This window comes from Vanacampus margaritifer, chromosome 7, assembly GCF_051991255.1.
Source record: "Vanacampus margaritifer isolate UIUO_Vmar chromosome 7, RoL_Vmar_1.0, whole genome shotgun sequence".
NCBI lineage: Eukaryota > Metazoa > Chordata > Actinopteri > Syngnathiformes > Syngnathidae > Vanacampus > Vanacampus margaritifer.
In genome coordinates, this window is record NC_135438.1 from 3,878,304 (window position 1) to 3,898,382 (window position 20,079).

At 41.8% G+C, this 20,079-nt stretch overlaps 1 protein-coding gene across 4 annotated transcripts in view; it reads left to right on the top strand.

Moving 5' to 3' along the window:
• Positions 1–20,079, top strand: part of fbxw7 (F-box and WD repeat domain containing 7) — an 81,359-nt gene that overhangs the window by 22,956 nt on the left and 38,324 nt on the right. For all 4 annotated transcript variants that reach the window (XM_077570562.1, XM_077570564.1, XM_077570563.1 and 1 more), the window contains one exon: positions 32–577. In XM_077570562.1, coding sequence (XP_077426688.1) covers positions 32–577 — 546 coding nt within the window. The remainder of the gene's footprint in view (positions 1–31; positions 578–20,079) is intronic.

A 20,079-nucleotide genomic window follows, 5' to 3' on the forward strand; every position in this document is an offset into this window, starting at 1 on the left:
TCAAATGTTATCACTTTGTCCGACTCTCCAGGCCGAGACCTCGCAGGTGGACGTGGACAGAGGACCGCCATGGGCGCCCGGCGAGTCTGCACCGAGCAACAGCCCCCGGGGGGATAGCGGGGGAGGCGAGGAGGGTCCCCCCAGCAAGGTGAACCGGGGCGAGAAAGGACCCCGCTGGACGTGGAGGGCCGAGCAAAGGCAGCGGACGCAGGAGGACGACGACGACGAGGAGGACGAGGAGGACGACGAGGAGGAAGAAGAAGAAGAGGAGCAGAACAACAATAACAATAGCAGCAGTCACCAGGAAGAGGAAGAGGCGGAGAGGACAGAGGGAGGGCAGGAGCAGAGGAGGACAGGGGAGGAGGAAGATGAGGATGAGGAGGAGATGGACCAGGACAGCGACGACTTTGAGCACTCGGCGGAGAGCGGGCGCGAGGAGGAGGAGGATGAGGAGGAGGAGGAAGAGGAAGAGGAGGAGGAGGACGCAGAAGAAGGGCTGATGTCTCCCTCCATCAGGAACAATGCGACAGTCGCCAGCAACAATGTGGACTCACACCAAAGCTCCTCCAACAAGAAGGTAAGTGGAGGAGTTCTTGTCACTCAACCCAGCTGCAGTTTGTTTTTACAATGGCGCCCTCTTTTGACCATAGAGCACACCTGCACCTGTTTTTTTTTTAAAAAATTAATTTGGCTCTTAAAAAATTCTCATGGAATCATCATGAAAAAAATCCCTAAATGCTCGTATTGTGGTAACTTGATTTATAAATTAGACTCCTTTGCACCAACATTTCCCCCCGTAAAATATTACATACCTGCTCGTCTTCACAGCTTTTTCCTTTTTGCCTTTTCCTTTTTTCCCTTGGTTAGCATTTTAGCTAGCGACGTGCATCTATCCAATAAAAGACAATTTCTGTCGATGGGTGCAATGGAAACGAAGGGCGGGACATTTTTAAAATGCAACGATTCAATTCGGTTTGTTAAATCCATACAATTTTTCCAATTCAATTCATGACTTGACAAGTCTTGCCTGTTTACATCTGAATATCTGATTGACTTTTTTTGTTTGTCTATAATGTACCCTGCTTATCTGACTCAAAACTCTGCTTCTATTGACTCCAGTTAGCCCCGACCCCAATGATGGCAAGTTCTATAAAAAAGTGGTTTGCTTTTATTACCTGCATTATGCTACTCCTTTCCACCAGGGGGAGGCATTTACCCAAAAGCTTTGAAGAACCCATAATTGCTCAGACTGTTCTGTATGTAACCTGCCGCTGTACCGCCTCTGTGAACTGTTGCCCGTCTTGGGTCAGACACACCGCAGTGGCTATTAGCCGGACCATTCATGCGTTTATTTTCTAAGAGTTATGCCTCCGGTGTTTGGCCGGGTTTCCAGCTTCCCCCGTTTGGCTGAGGTAGAGACACTTCTTTTTCTGTGCAGTGCTTATTGGAAGGCCATAAAAGAGCGAGCGGGGAGGAAATGCACAAATTGGAGCAAACGATGAGCCATGCCTCACAGTAGAGCATCTCTTGCTCGGCGTTATGTTGCCTATTTAGTAGGTATAATATTCAGGACACGCTAAACAGCATGATTATCCTTCAGCCTGAATGAATATGAGGCAATTCCATTATGGGAACAGTGTATCTGTTCATTTTTACAAAATGTGAGTTATAACAGCAAAATTCAAGGTTCTGTGTACGTACATTGATTTTTATAGAGTTTGTGTACATTACGAGAAGCAAGTAAACGGGAACCAATTTAATGACAGCTAGCCGTAAACTATCCAATTAAAGATCTTCAAATAAACTAAATGATGCATGCGATAAAACCCTAAATAAATACATATCTTTTTGTTTGAAGTGCAACATCAGTTCAAGAGCATCACTTTGAACAGTCTGAATTAGGATGCTAAAAAAAACACCCTGTGGTGGGGGTGCCGAATTTGGTTGACACGTCTGCCTCGCACTCTAGAGGTTTTGTTTGACCTTCTGTGTGGAGTTTGCATGCTTGCGTGGCTTTTTCCGGCATTTAGCATTGGCATTTTGGAAAATGTTTTTCAAATTATTTGATGTCGTCCGGAAGGTCTCATCGTTTTTAAATCACAAAAAAAAAATGCAATTTGAACAGGGGTGTGGAGACTTTTTCTACCCACTAGGTAGACTTTTTTTTTTTTTTTTTTAAATGAATGCAAGTACATCATTTATTTCCAGTTATTCCACGGACCCATACGACGCGTCTTGCAGTATGAGAACCACTGCATTGAGTCATGGCCACTATTTGAGAATATACTTTTACAAATTGAGGGTGAGGCTTGAACCACAGTGGTGTCTAATGGCGCGAGCCCGTCTGTCAGGCCCGTATGGTCGGCTCCGATAGATGTTTTGGTGCACTAATCCTCTTCAAACAATGGTGGATGTGAGAATAGAAAAGAGGCTAAGCCCTATAATTCTTTGTGTGGCCACCGTGTTTTTTAGATGTTTAAATGCACACAGGGAGAAAAAAAATTGTTGACGTTTGCTCCCACCCTTTTGTCTACTAGGAGTACATAATAACGTCCTCAGCCTTTTTGCTGACACACAAGTATTGATGTTCTTGGAATGTCTGTCGAGAAGGTGGGGCGGGGGTCCGAGAATGCTCGCAATGAGGAAGTTCCTCGGACACGTGTGCTGTGGCGGGATGGAATCCGCCGCCAATGGTTCACGGGAGCGGATGCCACAGCGCCTCTGGGTGGGCGTGGTTGTGGGAGGCCATGCGTCGAGCAGCAGCTGCTCAGCAGTGACATCACAGGCCAGCCACTTTTTAAAGGGTGCCCGTCAGCAGGGGAGTTTGGACGAGACTGTTGCGAGGTGTTGCTACTGTTTGTTCAAGCCATTTGAAGAGTTTCCTGTCCTGACTTCTTCCTGGAATATGATTTGTTAGTTTTTGTTTCCCTTGTTTTTGCAATGCTGCGGCATTGCCCTATTCCCCTTTTTTCGTCTGGCGGTGCCCGTAGAAAGACAGTAAACAATGAGAAGGACAGGACTTCCACCAAAGCGCCACCGGAAAGCAAAAACCTGGATGTGGCTGATTCCAAAGGCATAGTCGCCGACCCCCTACCCCCTCAAAAAATCCTCCGAATATTTAGTATTAACATCATCGCTCAGGGTTTGCCATTCTGCCGTCGACGGGTGAGTGCCACATGTTTTATGATAACGGCAAACGTTGAAGGTGCTGCTAAGAACCCCGAGGAAACGGACAAAATGTCTTTCATTTTTATTTATTTTTAAAATGATGAACATCCTTAAAATGAGTTAACGTAGCTTCCAACGATTTCTTGGATCTTTTTGAGTAAAATCATGAAGTTGCTCAGTGAAAATTGCCAATCTTATGACAACTTCCAAAGGACAGAGACGGTTATTTGTATAATTATGATTATATACTACTGGAATATTGGCAATGAGTGTCATTTTTGCGCTGTAGCTCCACCCACAGAAAAGTGCCACCTAACATATGGCCTTACAAAGTCTGTCGCCGATGAGCCTAATTTTAGGTTTGATAAAACTCTGCGAGCGAAATCATGCATCATCATTTAAGCGGGATGATACGGTGCACCGTTTGTCAGAATCAACCTCCATATTTGCAGTGGTGTGGACCAGGCTTCTTTGATTTATGTAAAACCTGATAAAACAATCATTTAAACCAAGCTCCCTTATTAAAATGTACACCATCATCATGCTAGCGTGCTGCCGACCAAGCATGGCTCAGTAATTGTTTGAAATTCTAATAGTGCCAAGATTTACCCACCATCTGTACATGAACCGTTTTCTAAATCTATTTTAAAGACCCTATGAAGTCACTTCAGTTATTTGTTTCTAAATACAATGTTATGTTTTTAATAGAAGTGCTGCAAAAAGCCAAAGACTGCAAAAAATTTAGTACCAATTTGGATATAGTGTTAAGTCTTTTTTTTTTTTTTTACCATTTCAGTTGTTCGGATTTTTTTGGGCTTGAAACATAACCAAATATGCACTTGGGATTTCTGTCATGAGTCGGCACTCCCCCCACTATACAAGTACTAAGCGTCATTATTCCATCAGTGACTGTCCGGTACAGTTGCTAGTTCCTTAGTAATAATAACATAGCCAGTTTTCCACCACTACTACATGTAGTTAGCCAACAAGCGAGTGGCCGGACTCCATTTGGAAGCATGTTAGCATGTTAGCAGGTGAGCTAGCTAACTAGTGGCTAACGCAGTGCTGCTGAGTGGAACGTATTTGATGACAGGTGAAGGTCAAGCCGCGTATGTCTAAAGCTAATTCAGCGGATACGCCTACAGCGCCCGAACAATACGACAGAAACGTTTTCATGTACCTGTTTTTCTTTTTTTTTTCTTTTTTTTTGATTTGGCAGCCTTGATAACAACACTCTTCTCAGTGGTTTTCCCTTTATTTTACCTTTAGAGGAACTTTAACACATTTTAATGAAAACTAAGTCTAGTATGTCAATTCATTTAAAAATATATATACTAATGTAAATTAATTATTTTTTATCAATTATTGTGTGGACAACTGATGGTCCTTGAAGCTGAATAAATAGCGGTCACAAAATAGTCATCTTTTTTTAAGTGGCTTCCTTTGTCGCAAACTATTATATCTGATTAAATGCCAATATCTCATTAGCAGTAATGCAGCATAATCTGCAGTTTGTATTTGGGAAAAATATTCATTTCCCTGAACTGAAAACAATACAAATCCAATTAGGTTGTAATTCATAACATCATTAATTCTCACTTAATAATTGCTCCGTATACGACTTCCCCAAATGATCACATTTAATAACACAACAGTCTTAATCACTCGCCTGGAGATTAATTCAACAAGTCATTTATAGATTATAGAAGTGGAAATTGGAACAGCTGCCTTTAATTTGAAAAAAAAAATGCATTTTAATGAAATGAAAGAGATCAATGAAGAAATAGAATTTCGACCATTTAAAGAGTTGCTTCAAAATATCCGTGGTATGTTCTTGCGTTTTAATGGTTACACCTTACCACTATTATTAGCACTGGGCTATCATTTTAACATGTCAAAGTTGAAGGGACCTTGCAGGGCAACACTTTACAGCCTCTCAAAGTAGTGAGATCAAAAAGGGTTCACAGTGGGGGGGAAACGTTGAAAAATATATTATAAAACTAACTAGAAATAATGATCAATTTCAGTGATTGGTCGCATCGAATGCTTCAGTAAAATGCTAAAAGGAGGGCCTTAACATATTTAGGAACTCGGCAAACTTTGCAAAACGCTTTATCCTGGTGAAAAATGGCTCCGTAACATCTGGTTGGTCCACTGCCGGTTATATCTGGCCCTCCAGATGACGTTGATGGAAAAAACAAACAAACTAATGATTGCCAGTATCGCAATAGTCAAAAGATTTGGTCTGGTTTCTCTCAAAAATTACAAATGAAATCAGCCAAACTCCAGCTTGTTGGGCAGTGAGTTGAGTCACCTGCCACCATACAGAACAACGCTCTTATCTTAAGTTTGTGTTCACAAGTCGACGCAAATAATCGGCTAATCGAAGGGCTCGTATCTCGAAAAACTAGAAAGTCGGATCACTCGCATCTGAAGCCACCACTGTATGAAAAAATTGCTTTGGCAAATTGGCGCCATCTCTTGGCACCAAGGAACTATGTTGAACTGAGGGGGAGGAGCCTCTTTTTAGTCAGGCCGCAGCATTGTCTAATAGGAAAACATGCTTTTATCACAACTTTGAGGCAGGTGTGGGCAATTACGGCACTTTTTGTGGACTCACAAAATGAACACTGCTTTTCTTTGAAAGGCTATTTTTCCGGAATTTTGCCACCAAGTTTCGGTACATTAGTATGAATGAATCCGAAATTAAAAGGTGATCGGCAACACCTTCCTTCTTCCTAAGCGTATGATTGTGCATCCAGCTCTACCAGTAGAAGCTCATGAAAATATAACTGAATGTTTTCATAATCGGTCCATTGACTTTTTCTCACCCACCACACGCTTTGAACAGTAAGATGATCTTGACCTTCCCACGGCAGCTATGTCCACGTCAACAACACCAGGGGTGTCGACTCAAGTGCTAAGATTGCTTTTTTTTTTTTTACTTACTAATCTACATAATATGACTAAAACTGATATGATGCCAGCTTTTGACACCTTTTCCCCATTCATGATGAAGTCTTTGGCCTTATTTCGATCGAAACCATTTCCTTTAATAAAATAATAGCTTTTGTTGGCAATAGTAAACCTACTTCCTGTATATCCCTGATTGTCATTCCCACTTTTGTTTGCAAGTTATTTTGTTTGCAATAAGTAAAAACTTGCATTTAGCCGGTGACGTAAAAAAGGCACACTGCAAGCAAATGTTTTAGGTTTCCCGAGGTGGAAGTGTTCTTCTATCGTGGTAAGCGAGTAAGGAGGCATACATTGGAATACTGCATGAGGTTGAATTCTATCGCCCTCGGGCTTCAAATAACACAAGAGGGGACCGTTTGGGGGGGGGCATCTGCCATTGGCTATTCTGAGACGCACACCCCATTCTTGGGCATTTGCAGACTGTCGGTCGCAAACAAGAGGCCAGGTCAGCGACATGTCGCTGACGTCGTGCCGAAACCCCCTTTGTTAAAAAGGTTTTGTTTTTTTAATTATTAATATATATATATATATTTTTTCAAAATCGATATTGATTAGTCAGTAACAATTCAAGTGTTGAAAATAGCTTTCTTTCTTTGACAATACAATGTTATTGGCTCAACAAATAAAACATTTTTTTTTTGTCGGTTTCCTGAAAAGTGACGGTGTCGGAGCGCGGTTTCTGCCTAATGCCGGATTTTTATATTAGTGGTCAAGGAGCTTATGCTAGTGCATCTGGAAGTGTTTCCCCAAATTTAAACTTGGTACATTACACCACTGGGAGTTAAAACAGACTGTTGTCTCATGGAGTTTGTAAAATTGCTTAGCTCTCTAACTAGTTTTCATATATTTTTTTTTTTTGGTAATTTGGGCATTTTGCAGAGTCATCCCAATATGAACTTGTCCAACAGATTTTGAGAGTTTTTTTTTTTTAAACCAAATTTTAACTTTGATTATGACAATGGCGGGTGATGCTAATTTTAGAGTAACTTGAGTTTTCATCATTGTGTGTTGCTGTGATGATTAATCATAAAACTTGAAATTCTATTGTGACAACTCCTTAACATCTGAGCTTGACCAAACGTCTTACGTGAGATAAAGGTCCTGCTCTGAAGAAAATTCATAGGTGCTCATTACTGGGGATACAGTTACTCCATGCCTCACACTTAAATTTCCAAACCTTGTGAGGGTCTGATTATTGCTGTTAACAAAAAAACGTATTACATCTTTAGCATTTTAAGTTTGATCTTCTGCATGTTTTGTTGTCAGTGTCATTCTCCCGTGACTGACCTTCTACAATGTCCTCTTATGCACGCTGTACTCTGGTCATTAGCAAAGATGGCCTATGAATATACCTTTTAATAGGCTGTTACCAATATAGTTTGCCTGATGGGGTGGCTATGAACCCCCTTGACTGCACTGCGGTTTGGACATTTGCTGCAGTCCTTGACCTCTCAGGATGTTATCCCGCCCTACCCCTTTTTTTCCTCCTGCGCTGCGAGATATCTTGTTTGGCATCTTTTCTACAATCAAAGCCCCCCCCCCCCTCTCGTTTGATATCACAAAGAGCAATGTGAGGGCTTTCCTCTCTTCAAACCGCACATCCTGTGGAGGCTGAAGAAGAAGAAGAAAAACAAGCCCGAGCCGTGCCTCTTCCCGGTATTCACATTCAGCCGGTGTGGTATCAAGTGCGTCTATATTTAACAGCAGTAAGAGAACGGTATTGTAGGTGTGTGTGTATGGATGTGCATACCTCAGCGGGCGTGCCAGATGGCGAGGCGGAAATCTAAAGAGTTGCGTTGTGACACAAGGATTTGTCACCTAAAAAAAACAAAAAAAAAAAACAATGGACTTTTGCGTAGACAATTCGTAAACCTTGATCCTTAGTTGTTATGTTACAGGCCAACATTGTGATAGACGAAAACCCCATAGCACCAACCCTAATATATATATATATATATTTTTAAATCTCTATTTTAAAGCTTCATCCCTATGAAATTCAGTATATGCATGTGAGGTGCTGGAACTGTTGTCACGGATACTACACTGTAGTAATATCCATGACGTTGAATTTAGAGGGTTTCGCCCATCACTCAGTCTCATCCTGACATTCCTAGCCAAGCTGTACGCAGGCAAGCAACGTTTGGCACATGACTTTGCCCAGGCGTGTGAATTTTGGGGAGTCCAACCAATTTTCGGACAGGTCAGAAGTTCATCCGATTGTCACCTGGCTAATCAGGAGTTGTGTGAATAGCAGTGCTCTTTTTTTCCACAGTGGATCAGAGCATAAAATCTAGGTCAAATTAGGTTTGTCAGGCGATTACATTTTTAAATCTTAATTAATCGTGTGGCTTCAAAAATGAACTCATGATTAATCGCAAATTAATCACGCATTTTATATCTGTTCTGTATATTAAAATATTTTCCCCACCCCACATAAAAGTGGCAAAATGTGTTAACCTAATACAAATGTCATTCATATAGTTCGTTGGTACAGTAATTTCATAGTAATCATAACATTTTTTTTAAGTTAAAGTTAAAAAGATTACTGCACTGTAAAAAAAAAAATTGTGTGAGACATTAATTTCCGTTGAGGTCATTTTTTCTGCCACTAGACGGCATAAGCGTTTAATATAAGACATTGATGACACAGTGCAAGTGGCGGGCGTTAATCGAGCATTTAAAAAATTTGTGGCGTTAAAGAAATGTTAAATTAACTTAATATTAACACACTTATTTTGACACCCCTAGTTCAAATATACTGTTGAGTCCACGGAAAGAAAGCACAAATTACCCTGGAAAATGAAATCTTTGTGGCTAGAGCCAATTTGCATTTTAGCATGACAGATTGGAATGTGAGGGTACATCAGGATTGCTAACCTAAAAATAAAATTCTGTATATTTCTGTGTATCGTCTGTATCAAGTATTTAGTGTAGTCTTGAATCTGTCTGAATTTGCCTTAACGGGCGTCTTACATTTGTCTTTGTTAAACACCCTATATTTAAAAAATAAATACATACATAAATAATGAATGCAAAAGACTTTTATACACAGTGTAAAATACCAACTCAAGTCGACAACGCAACTGAATGCATCTCAGAATAAGGTTTGTTTTGCACATGGTGTCGCTCCAGTTTGCCTACCCTTAACTCTTTCACTGCCAGACGTTTTCAGAAACGGGTTGTCCCCACTGCCAGCCGATTTAAGCATTTTGAGTGATCTTTCAAGGTCCACAGAAAATGTTGTGTTTGGACTATGGAAACACACAAATGAAAGATTGGACTCTCAGCTTTCATCAGAAAAAAAAAGTTTGTTTCTACCTTATTCCGTTCTTCAGTAATCAACAATAGAAAATGGTTACTTTCACCGAAATTCTCTCTTTTGAAACAAAAAACGGAGAAAAAGAGCTTTTTGTGAAACGATGTTATTTCATGCACTCTAGTGAATTGTACACTTCTTTTTGTCCATGAATGATGCCACAAACACCTAAATAGTGCTTTACTTCTGTAAAACGCTTTCACCAACAATGAAAAAGTGTTTTTTGATTGCAAAATACGTTTATTTCCATTCAACAGTGTAACAATTTGACAAAACAATTTCGCAAACTATTTACAAATGTGTGCAACTGTGGTACTACTTACAATTATGTGGATGTTTCAAATTCAGTTTTTCCTTTTGTAACGCTCTCCTGCGTGCAAGGAGACGCCAGGACTCGCACAACAGTTTACTTTCACTTTCACATTGGTCCGTTTTGCGTGCAAACGTTACACTTTCTTGACAGGCTTTTTTTCCGGGGAATAAAAAGCAAGTAGCAGACTGTACACACTTCCTCCGATGAATATGCATTGGACTCGGGGCACTCTCCGTCGTCCGATCGAACGTCCGCCTGTGCGTGCTCGGTTGCGCTCCGCGTTACGACACCGTCATAGCCGCCGCGACAGCGGTTCCAATTTCGCCGTCAAGCTCGGATTCACCTTCATCATCATCGAGGATGATCATCGTCGTCATCAATGTACTATTTTAGCGTTGGTCGATGCCTTTCGTCTTGTAAGTGTAGAGCTGCTTGCAAACGCTCGCCATTGCCCGTTCCCTCCTCCATCTCGCTCCATCTAACGTCTTCTACTGCCGCGTCAATGCTTCTCAACCACGGAGTCACTACCCTCATCTTCATCATCGATGATGATCATCGTCGTCAACAATGTGCTCTTTCAGCGATGCTTTTGGTCTTTGAAAAAAACGTCTCGGGCGTGAGCTCCTCGCGACCGGCCGCCATTTTTCCTTTGTCTTCCATTCTCATCTCCTGCTCGACGCTCTAGCTCCGCCTCTACTGACGCCCACCCGATCTTGTCAAAAGAGAGTTCATCGCTGCCCTGTAGGGGCCAAAAATAGTCATTAGGCACAACAGACAGACTGGAAACTTTCACCAGACATGCAGAAGGGTTTCCTCTACCCGTTTCAAAAAAAAAAATCATTGGATGACGTCTTTTGACGTCATTGGCAGTGAACCGTAGGTTTTTACTTGACGTCTTTAAACGTCAGTGGCAGTGAAAGAGTTAAATTACTCCCAGGGTCTGAGGGGGTACTTCAGTGGAACTTACACCCTGGATGTCCTTGATAACGATCCTTGCCAAGTGAGCAAGTGATGATATTTAGTGTACACGAGATACGTGCCTCTTCATTTGACCCCGGATAGAAGCATGTACAGTATGCCCTTTATAGTACTGTGAGGCCATGTGGTTGGCAGGCTACATGGAAAGTTGCCAGGTTCCTGCCCTTATCCTCTGTATCCTTTATTTGCTCCAACATCATGACCTTATTGGATCGGAAAATTCCCGTTTGTATTGGCAAATTTAGTAGCCATCTCTACCGCCAGTAAACCCACGAAAAAAAGTATCAAGAACCACCATTTAGGATAGAAGTGGCAATTGTAGTCATTTTGAGTTCCTAGTTATTATAGTCCTACTGCTAACTTTTGCCAAATGTACACAAAATATACTAGACGCTAAACTGCGAAAAGAGCTGCCATGAGTACGTGTGGACTGCGCATGGCAAGCGCACAAGGAAGTCAACCATTACCGTGACGAAATTTTGTTTCAAATGGTGTCACTTGACCTAAAAATGTGACTTCAACACTGCTAATGGAACCTTATTTGCGAGAATGCACGTGAACTTAAGTAATCAATTGTTTTTCGTTTTTCGATAGAGGATTTTAGAGGCGGTTGAATTTGAATTTCCACAAAATGGCCGTCCCTTGTCATGTTGCTACCAGCATTTTGGTTTTGAAGCGACCATTTTAGGGTCATTTGGGGTGTTTCTCGGGGCCCTTGAAAGATGAGCTACTCCTTGAAATTGAGTTGGATTGGTGCCAAATTGAATCCACGGACAGACAGATGGGGGTGATGTGATGTTCGAGCGGTCATTAAAAAAAGTCTGCCATCTTGGTTTAAAAAGACTCTTTTTAGTCATTTTGACCTTTGACCCGCCTTTGTGTGATTTGTAAACAGGACACAGATGGAGAATGCTAAAGTTTTCAACATTGCATCTTATTAAGTTCAAGTGACTCTAAGGCAGCTTTTTTTTTGACACTCTTCTCACATTGAGTCCTCAACAAGCATCACGGTCGTGCTTTGGGTTCAACTAGTAATGCATCAAACTGCCCAATTAGAAGTTTCTTGACTTTAGAGCCACACTGCTGCTCACTTTTCACCTAACATTTGGTTGCTCGACAAAAAAAGCGGCTCGGACACTGCAGGCTCCTGTGAGAGACACGTTTCACTCTGGGCTGCTCAAGTTTAATTACATTTTTAATAGCTGCTTGCTTTCGCTCACATCATAAAGTTTTGTCGAAGTTTATTCGTCTTTGCTTGGTCCTGCCGTCCCACAGCGGTGTCAACCCCCCCCCAAAAATTCTTGACAATATGTTCTCTGCATCCTCACTAGTCTAAATAGGATATTTTGGTTATTATTGTGTTTTTTTTTCTTCTCGTTATTATTGTGTTTTGATTGCTTACTTAAACATTAGTGCTTGTTTTTGGCTTTGGCTTTTTTGGTGTAACCACCATTAGCCTCATGCAGTGCTTTGCATAAGTTGATTATGTTGTTATGGCCAATGGAATGTTGGTCCATTCCTCTTTAATGGCTGTGCTGGATAGTGGCAAGAACTGAGGGGAAAAAAAAAATAATTGGCCTATTGGAGAAAGAACGTTTTGGATCTTTAGTTGAGTTCATGGGAGCAGAAACTATTGTTGCGTTTATATTTTTGTTCAATGCACATTGTCTATTCACTTTACAAGTCATTGTATGTGGGAGTTGGATAATTCCCACGTTCAACTGCCCGACAGCAGACTAAAAGTTCAGCTTCTTTTCTGCTCCTAAAGCCAAAACACTGAAATTGCTCTTTGTGCAGCAAAAAGCCCTCCTCGGATACATTCCAGCGGATACCAATCTCAACCTGAAATCGATTTCTGTGAGCCAAAAGAGAGTTGGCTTCGGCAACAGAACACATCATATCGCACAGGCCACAATAAACACCTTCATTACGCCCCTCCTGGCCTCCAGTCACACAAAGGTCCTCTAATAGAACCATTAAATCATCCGAGTGGCTCCGTAACGTCGCCCAATCAACATTTTCATGTTGTCGGTACACTTATTTTCTCTTTTCTGTCTGCAGGCCAGTGAGAGAGCGCTTTGTTGCGCCATGCGTCAAATTTGATAAGATCACTACATTTCACACTTTTTTGTTCCGCCGGCTTTTCTGCAGTTGCTGTGAATTAACAAACTGCGGAAAAGGCAAACACAGTTTTGACGATGGAAGCACAAACTCTAAATTCCATTATGACCTCTCATGGAAGGCCTGTTTTTCATTTTTATCCGCCATCTTTCAGGGCTGGAGAAACATCCCGGCCCACCCAAATTTCACTTTGATTTATTCCAGTGGGCTTGCTCTGCTTTTGTTTGTTTTTTTAGACATGCGGGTTCTGTTTGTTTTCCACACGTAGCGTTGAACTTTGCACTTCAAAAGACTCAAACTATTTTACCTTCTCTTCAGTGAAATGTGGTGCATTGAGAAAAAAAAAAACATTTGATGTTGACATGGCACATGAGCTGACAGAGAAATATATGAATCAGTTTGCTGACATAAGCATCATTTCCAAAAATGCATTGGCAAAAAATTAATAGATAAGTCGTAAGTACAAGTTGGGTTTAAAGCGTTATTATTTGTATTAGTTGTGAATGTGGTCAATATTTTTATTAAAAGCGACTTGAAGTCTTTTTGAGTGGTGGCCTGTCAAATGGAACCGGGACGGTACTGGGACTAGTACTGGCTCCTTGTATTCATGATATAATACTTTTAAGTTTCATGATTATTTCATATTTTGCATCTTTATTATCATTATTATTATATTTAAATGGGTAAAACTCATAATATTTGGGGTTAAAATTATGAATATTCAATATTTACATCTAAAAATGGCAGCATCTGTAAGGTACCCAACAAAGTGCCATACTGGCCCAGAACCATCAGGCCACTGTTAATGTCGGATCCTGAATTTGGAGGTGAAAATTGATTATCACGTGTTGCGTAGTTCGATACTGAATAGCGTATACATTTACCACTTTGACATCCCCCTTTTTACCACGAGCCCCTCACTAACAAAAAAATCTGTTTTCTTCTCTCCTCTGTGTCTTCCCACGCCACCCTGTTCTTGTGAAACCACGTGAACACACAGGTAAGAACAAAATTCCCTTGTTTCACTGCTTTGTGCACATATGAGGATAAAAACGTCTTTCGATGGATAGTTTTGATTTAAGATGGTTAATTCTGATGTGGTTTTTTTTTTGGGGGGGGGGGCTCATGGGACTCTCAATATTTGATTGTTGCCTCCAGGGGGCAGCATGGCCTCAAAATTAGAGTGTGCTTGTCCTTCATGTTTCAAGAGGGGGAATCTTCACTGTCATGTGTTGGCGGTGCTTATCTACTTGTACGGTCTGCCCGCCTATGCAGTGCTGCTAATTTGTGAAATTGCGGCCACTTAACACCCTCCTCGTGTCTGTCTCCTTTATTTGAGCCTGTGAAAGTAACATTTGTGCTGATTAGATGCACGTCTAGCACAGTCGCTACCCTCTTATTTATTTTTTTTCCCCCCTGCATGCAGATCCTCCCGACTAAAAGCTTGGGTAAATATTCCACTTGTACCGTGAGTGTACTCTCAATGCTGCATTATTGAGTTTGAAGGAGTCCTTCGCGCGTTAAAAACGAAGCCACTAACGTGCCAGGCATCCTTGGGCGACTCGTCACAAGGTCGCTGCTGAAGATCAATCAAAGGAAAAAGTTTGTTTGGTTTGACTTGGAAGAAAAAAAAAAAAAAACTACACTGATGCTCCCACCGACACTTACTTAATCAAAGTTGTCTGATTTGATTTGAAAGACGTTTCTGAAAGCAGCGGCATGTTTTTCGTCACATTAGCATATTGTGGCTTTCCGAGGACAACCTCGCTGTCTACTTAATGAAGAGATTGATTTTTAGCATAATGAGTCTCCATGTTTTCCGCCTTTGTAGCAAAACAACCAATGAAAGCGTGTTTTATGAGACCGTTATTACAATGTCTCGCATTTTCATAGTTATATTCGCAAATTTGCCTAATTGTGTATTATTCTGTGTTAGCTACATCCACAGCTATTTACTGAAAAACTCGCCTATACATTTTTTTGTGCTCTTTCTGAAAAGCCCTAAGATGCCAGAAGATTCCATCTTTTATAGGCACTTGACTTTTCTGCTACTTGTTTTCAATGAACCGAAGACCTTTAATTTATACTTTGAACTGATGTTTGATGAAGGTATATCTTAGAGTTGGAGCAATATAAGTTTCCCGCCGTCACATAAACGTTGGAAAAAAATCGACACTAGACAGCAAAAATATTGTCCTAGAAACGCCTCACGGGGACCTTCAGTCTTTATCCGTTGATTCCTGGCTGAGATGTTCTTGTTGTTGTTCCCAGGTGGGTTTCTTTGGAGTAAAATTACTGTTATTAGTTTCGTGTGTGGCAGGGTTTTAGAGAGTTTAACTTAACAGTCTGGCAGTGTCTTAACTGGATGTAGTCGTGTGGAGAATAATCGAGGAGGTGGCCGAAGCTCGTCTCAAAAAGCTTGTGTTTTCTCAGGACAGGCGGTACTTTTGCAAGCTGTAGCTTGGTCAATGTTTTTTTTTTTTGGGGGGGGGGGGGTTCAATCAAGTTTCAGATACACTTGCTGACTTCATTTCGTGGTAGTCCGATCGATCTGCCGATTTCCGTTGAGAAGTACGTGATCGGCATATGTTGATCAATGCCTCTCATTGCCAATCCCAATCCCCCCAGCCCCCCCCCCCCCTTCCTTAACACCGCATTTTACAGCTCAAACCAGTACCCGAATCATATGTTTGTTTTCTGCACGTCCTGTTTTTTGTATAAGAGCTCCAAAATTGAAAAGCTAATCTAGGTGGTCGCTATTGGAATCGGTATCAGATGATCTCACCCAGGTGTCGGAATCGTCATCTTCAAACCACAACCCTACTCCATATTCCATACCCTACTATTCCGCCTATGAGGAATAGACAACAGCTCGTTACCACTGTCGTAAATTGCTTTTTAGAGCTACGACAGTGTAACATTTGGGCCTCGTTACCCCTGATGTTTATTTAGGAAGAAAAGCCATTGTTGGTGAAAATGGTGCAAATGGACGTGGGGGGAAAAATTGGCGTGCTGTTCTCTGAAAGTCGTCAGTTCCATTCAAGAAGCATCCGTAATCGTCCTCCGCTTCACTGTGCATTGGCCTCCAGTGCCCCCCCCCCCCCCTTCCCCCCTCTTGCCTGGCCAACTCTTTATCTCTATATTTAGTAGCATGACTCAGACCAGTTTTCACCTCCCGCTGAATACACGTATTTCTCTTCAAAGAAATATCGCTTCATGGTTTTTTTTTCCAGCCAAGAGGAGAACACGCAGAGCCGTGAGAGCCCTTATCTCGCTTGAGGTATAATAGCAGGCCAAAGGGCTCAATATGTACAAGGGATCTTGGTAATCTATCACTCGACTATGCTAACGCCGTAGTAATGTAATAATTACAGCAAACATTTGTATTAAATAATACTTGTAAGCCCTCGTAAGAGGACCCACTCTATATTACAGTAATCCCCCCCCCCCCCCCCATGGTAAGACATTCGCAAAGTTTCTTTTGGAACTTATCCTCAGTTTTTCGTTGAAAAACTTGCCTAGTTGCCATTTTTGTCCTCAGGCCACATCCCAAATTGTGGAATTACTTTAGAGCTATCTGTGTTTGAGAATGTCCTGTTTTGTTGACTGTAATTGAATGCACTTTGTGCGAGTGCTGGGCGATATGGGGGGGAAAAAAATATTCTCTCACAATATAGGCTATTTTAGATTATAATAACAATTGACTATTTTACTCTTGGCTTTATGAATTCTAAAATGCAAACAAAACGTTTTTCCTTTCTTTTCTTTCGTTGCATATATCCTGATGTAACATCTTTTTTTCCTCCAAATTTTTGCGGGTATCACTTCAATATTATTGTGATACTGTTATTGTTGGCAAAATATCCCAATCCAATGTCATTTTTTGTCAAGGTACATTATCAATTTAAGTATTTTGTTCAAATTTCCTTCAGTTGTATTTGTGTTGTTTCCCCTAAAACTTTGCGTTAATCGCTTTAACACTGCATCAGGATATAGTCATCATTTTTGGTAAAGTATCGTATCGTGACTCATTGTTTACTACCGTGCTCACTGCATGACATTGGGACAATAATTTTACTGTAGTCAAACCCCAAATCCTCCATAGTGTATAACCCCCCCCGCGCCTGCGTCATACCAGTGAACGCGATTCGCGTGCAGCGCAACTGCTTGAAGCTCATCGCACACCCGCCGCATGAATGCTTCACGCTTCACCTCCCCTCATCTTCTACAGGCCTCTTTCCTTCACACCCTCTCACCACATCAGCGTGCCACAGCGGAGCGCATAAAGTGCTGATCTGGTCCGCCTGGCCTCTTTTTTTTTTTTTTTTTTTTTTTAAATCTGCGGAGAGCGAGGCAGGGATGCCTCATGTCCAGCATGTATTGCTACCCGGTAGCCGGAAAACAGCTGTGGGGAACCTGCCTTGTTAGTGCGTACTTAAAAACTAATTTAATTTATTCAGCCTAAAACGTTGAACATGCTTGTAACTTGTTTTTAACAAAAATACTCGAAGAAGCACACTTTATACCAAGTATCGGCAAACTTTTATGCTCAAGGGCTGCATTTGATTTAAATCAGCCAAATGGGCCATTTGATGAAGGGGGGAAAACAGAGTTCAAATGTCTCTGTAATGTCTCTCTTCACCTTGAATTCAGAAATCGTGTTCTTGTATTCCACGTCTCCATGCAGCTTAACTCATTCACTCCCTCCCAGCCATTTTCACTGAAGCAACCCCCTTTGCTCCCAGCTGTTTAATTGGATTTTGACTGATTAGGCAAGGCACACAGAATGTTGTGGTCTATTGCTATAAAAACATGGAGCCTACCAAAAGAAAGATTAGACTCTTCTTTCATCAGGAAAAAAGGATATTTCTATCCGTTTCTGTTTTGCATCAATTAGCGTTAGAATATAGCTAAGTTTCATCATTGTTCACAAATCTGTTTAAAACACTCGGGAAAAGAGCGGGGAAGCGAACCCACGCCAACCTGCATCATAGGCAGGTGACAGTACCACATGGAGCCCAGCTTTTTTGCAACATGGCCCTAGTTGATCGCTTAAACTCTGCTGCCATCTGCTGGCCGTTTTTGTGATAACTGTCATTGCTTAAAGCATTCTCTTCAGTTCAGAGACTGCATCAAAGCCTTCTGTAGCACAAACAAAGTATAAATACGTTTTTGGGACCATGGCAATATTTAAAACGTTGTTATACATTTTTTAGAGCAAATAAGTTAAGGAAGTGTTCCTTTAGTTTTGTTAGTTATCTAATTGGGCTGGACTATAATAGCTCAACTTGTTATTGGAAATCGTACAGTTAAGATGCTGACTGACATCACTAAACTGTTTTTTTTAAGATGGAACCCATGGACAGCAGATACAATGAAAACAGAGGGCCCAGAATTGAACCCTGTCGAACGCCATACATTTCGTTATGCATGTGTAGTCCGACTTTTTTTTTTGCTTGTCATAGTATGACGTTAAAACAAGAATAAAGTAATCACACGACGTACGATCACAACAGCCACACGTCGACTATTGACTGCACCAAATTCCTTGCAGCACAGACAGGCCGAGCAATGGTCAGTCAGTGATGGCCAAGCAATGCGTATAATCATGAATCAGTTGGGTTGGCTATACATAAATACAGTCATCGTAGAGATAACAATATGCTGCATGGCGATATCGGCCCGAGTGTACAACCACAACTGATGAAGTTTTTTCTGATTGCTTGTTGTTGGCAAACAGCGTGTTGTTGCGCCACATAACAATTAAGCTGTTTTGTCATCTGATTCGCTGGCAGATACCTGGGCCGATACTCTTAAGACACTTTTGCTTTTTCCTTCAAAGATTGTTTCCACTCTGCTGGGGCATGAAATTGCTGCGTGAGATCTTATCTTTGTTCTTTGGTGACGGGTTGGGGAGAGCCCCCCCCCCCCCCCCCCCCCCCCTCATCCCCGTGAAATTGAAGCCTTAATCAGCACTATCTGCTAAACGTCTTCACTAAATTGCCAGCCGCGTGCGCCTCGCCATAAACAGCAAGCCGGAGCGTTATTCCGGATGAGGCCAGAGGCGCTCACTGCAGCCTGGAGGCCAACATGGAGAGACTTCTGTTGCCAGGCAACAAGTTTACAGATGAAAGGGGGGTGGGGGGGGGTGTAATGGGCTAGTAGCCAGGTCCTCCTCTCTTGCCCACGCCCCTCCCTGCCTGTCCTCCGTCATCCCAACGTCGGGATTAGATCTGCAACTCGCTCGGCCTGTTCAAGTATTGATTTGATTTGAGTCTGCCGGGTGCTTCCAGCCAGTGCCGCCTTCCACCCTCAAATGTCTGACATCAGTCAGACTGACTGCTCTCGTGCTGCCGGAGGGAAATAAAAGCAGTGCAGCTGCAGTAGTTGTCACGTAAAAAAAACAAAAAACTATTCGCCTGTTAGGGAAAAACTAACAGACGCCAGTGAAGAGACTGCAGTGGAACTGGGTTCTCGTGAGCTGACATCGTGCACAGTGGCTGTGCATCATTTGGAATAGATGTCTCGGAATGCACCCCCCCCCCCCCCAAAAAAAACTAAAGACTTTTCATACGTATCTTTTGGAATGAGTGGTGCAAAGAAAAGCACCTTGCTGATGTTGGCCATAATATGACCATTGCCAAAATCTTAACTCTTTGACTGCCAGACGTTTTCAGAAACGGGTTGTCCCCAGTGCCAGCCGATTTTAAGCATTTTGACTGATCTTTCAAGGTCCACAGAAAATGTTGTGTTTGGACTATGGAAACACACATACTACCAAATGAAAGATTGGACTCTCATCTTTCATCAGAAAAAAAAAAGTTTGTTTCTACCTTATTCCGTTCTTCAGTAATCAACAACAGAAAATGGTTAGTTTCACCTCTGTTTTGAAACAACCGTCTTTTAACGTCTTTGGCACTCCTCCATAGGATTTTACTAAACGTTATTTAACGTTTTTGGCAGTCAAAGAGTTAAGCACACATTCTTTCCTCGCTGAATTAACCTCCCATAAGGTGTGCTGACATCTGGTGCGATGTCTTCCATCTTTTGAAATGGAAGTGTCGCAACTGTAGCCACCCATAGCCAACGAAAAATCACCACCTTTAGATGTCTAAAAGCCCAACAGCACGTATCCTCCTATTCTCATCAGTTGACTGCGTTTCTCTGCCCCGGCGACCGCGTCTTTGTCAACTTTTTTTTGCGCATC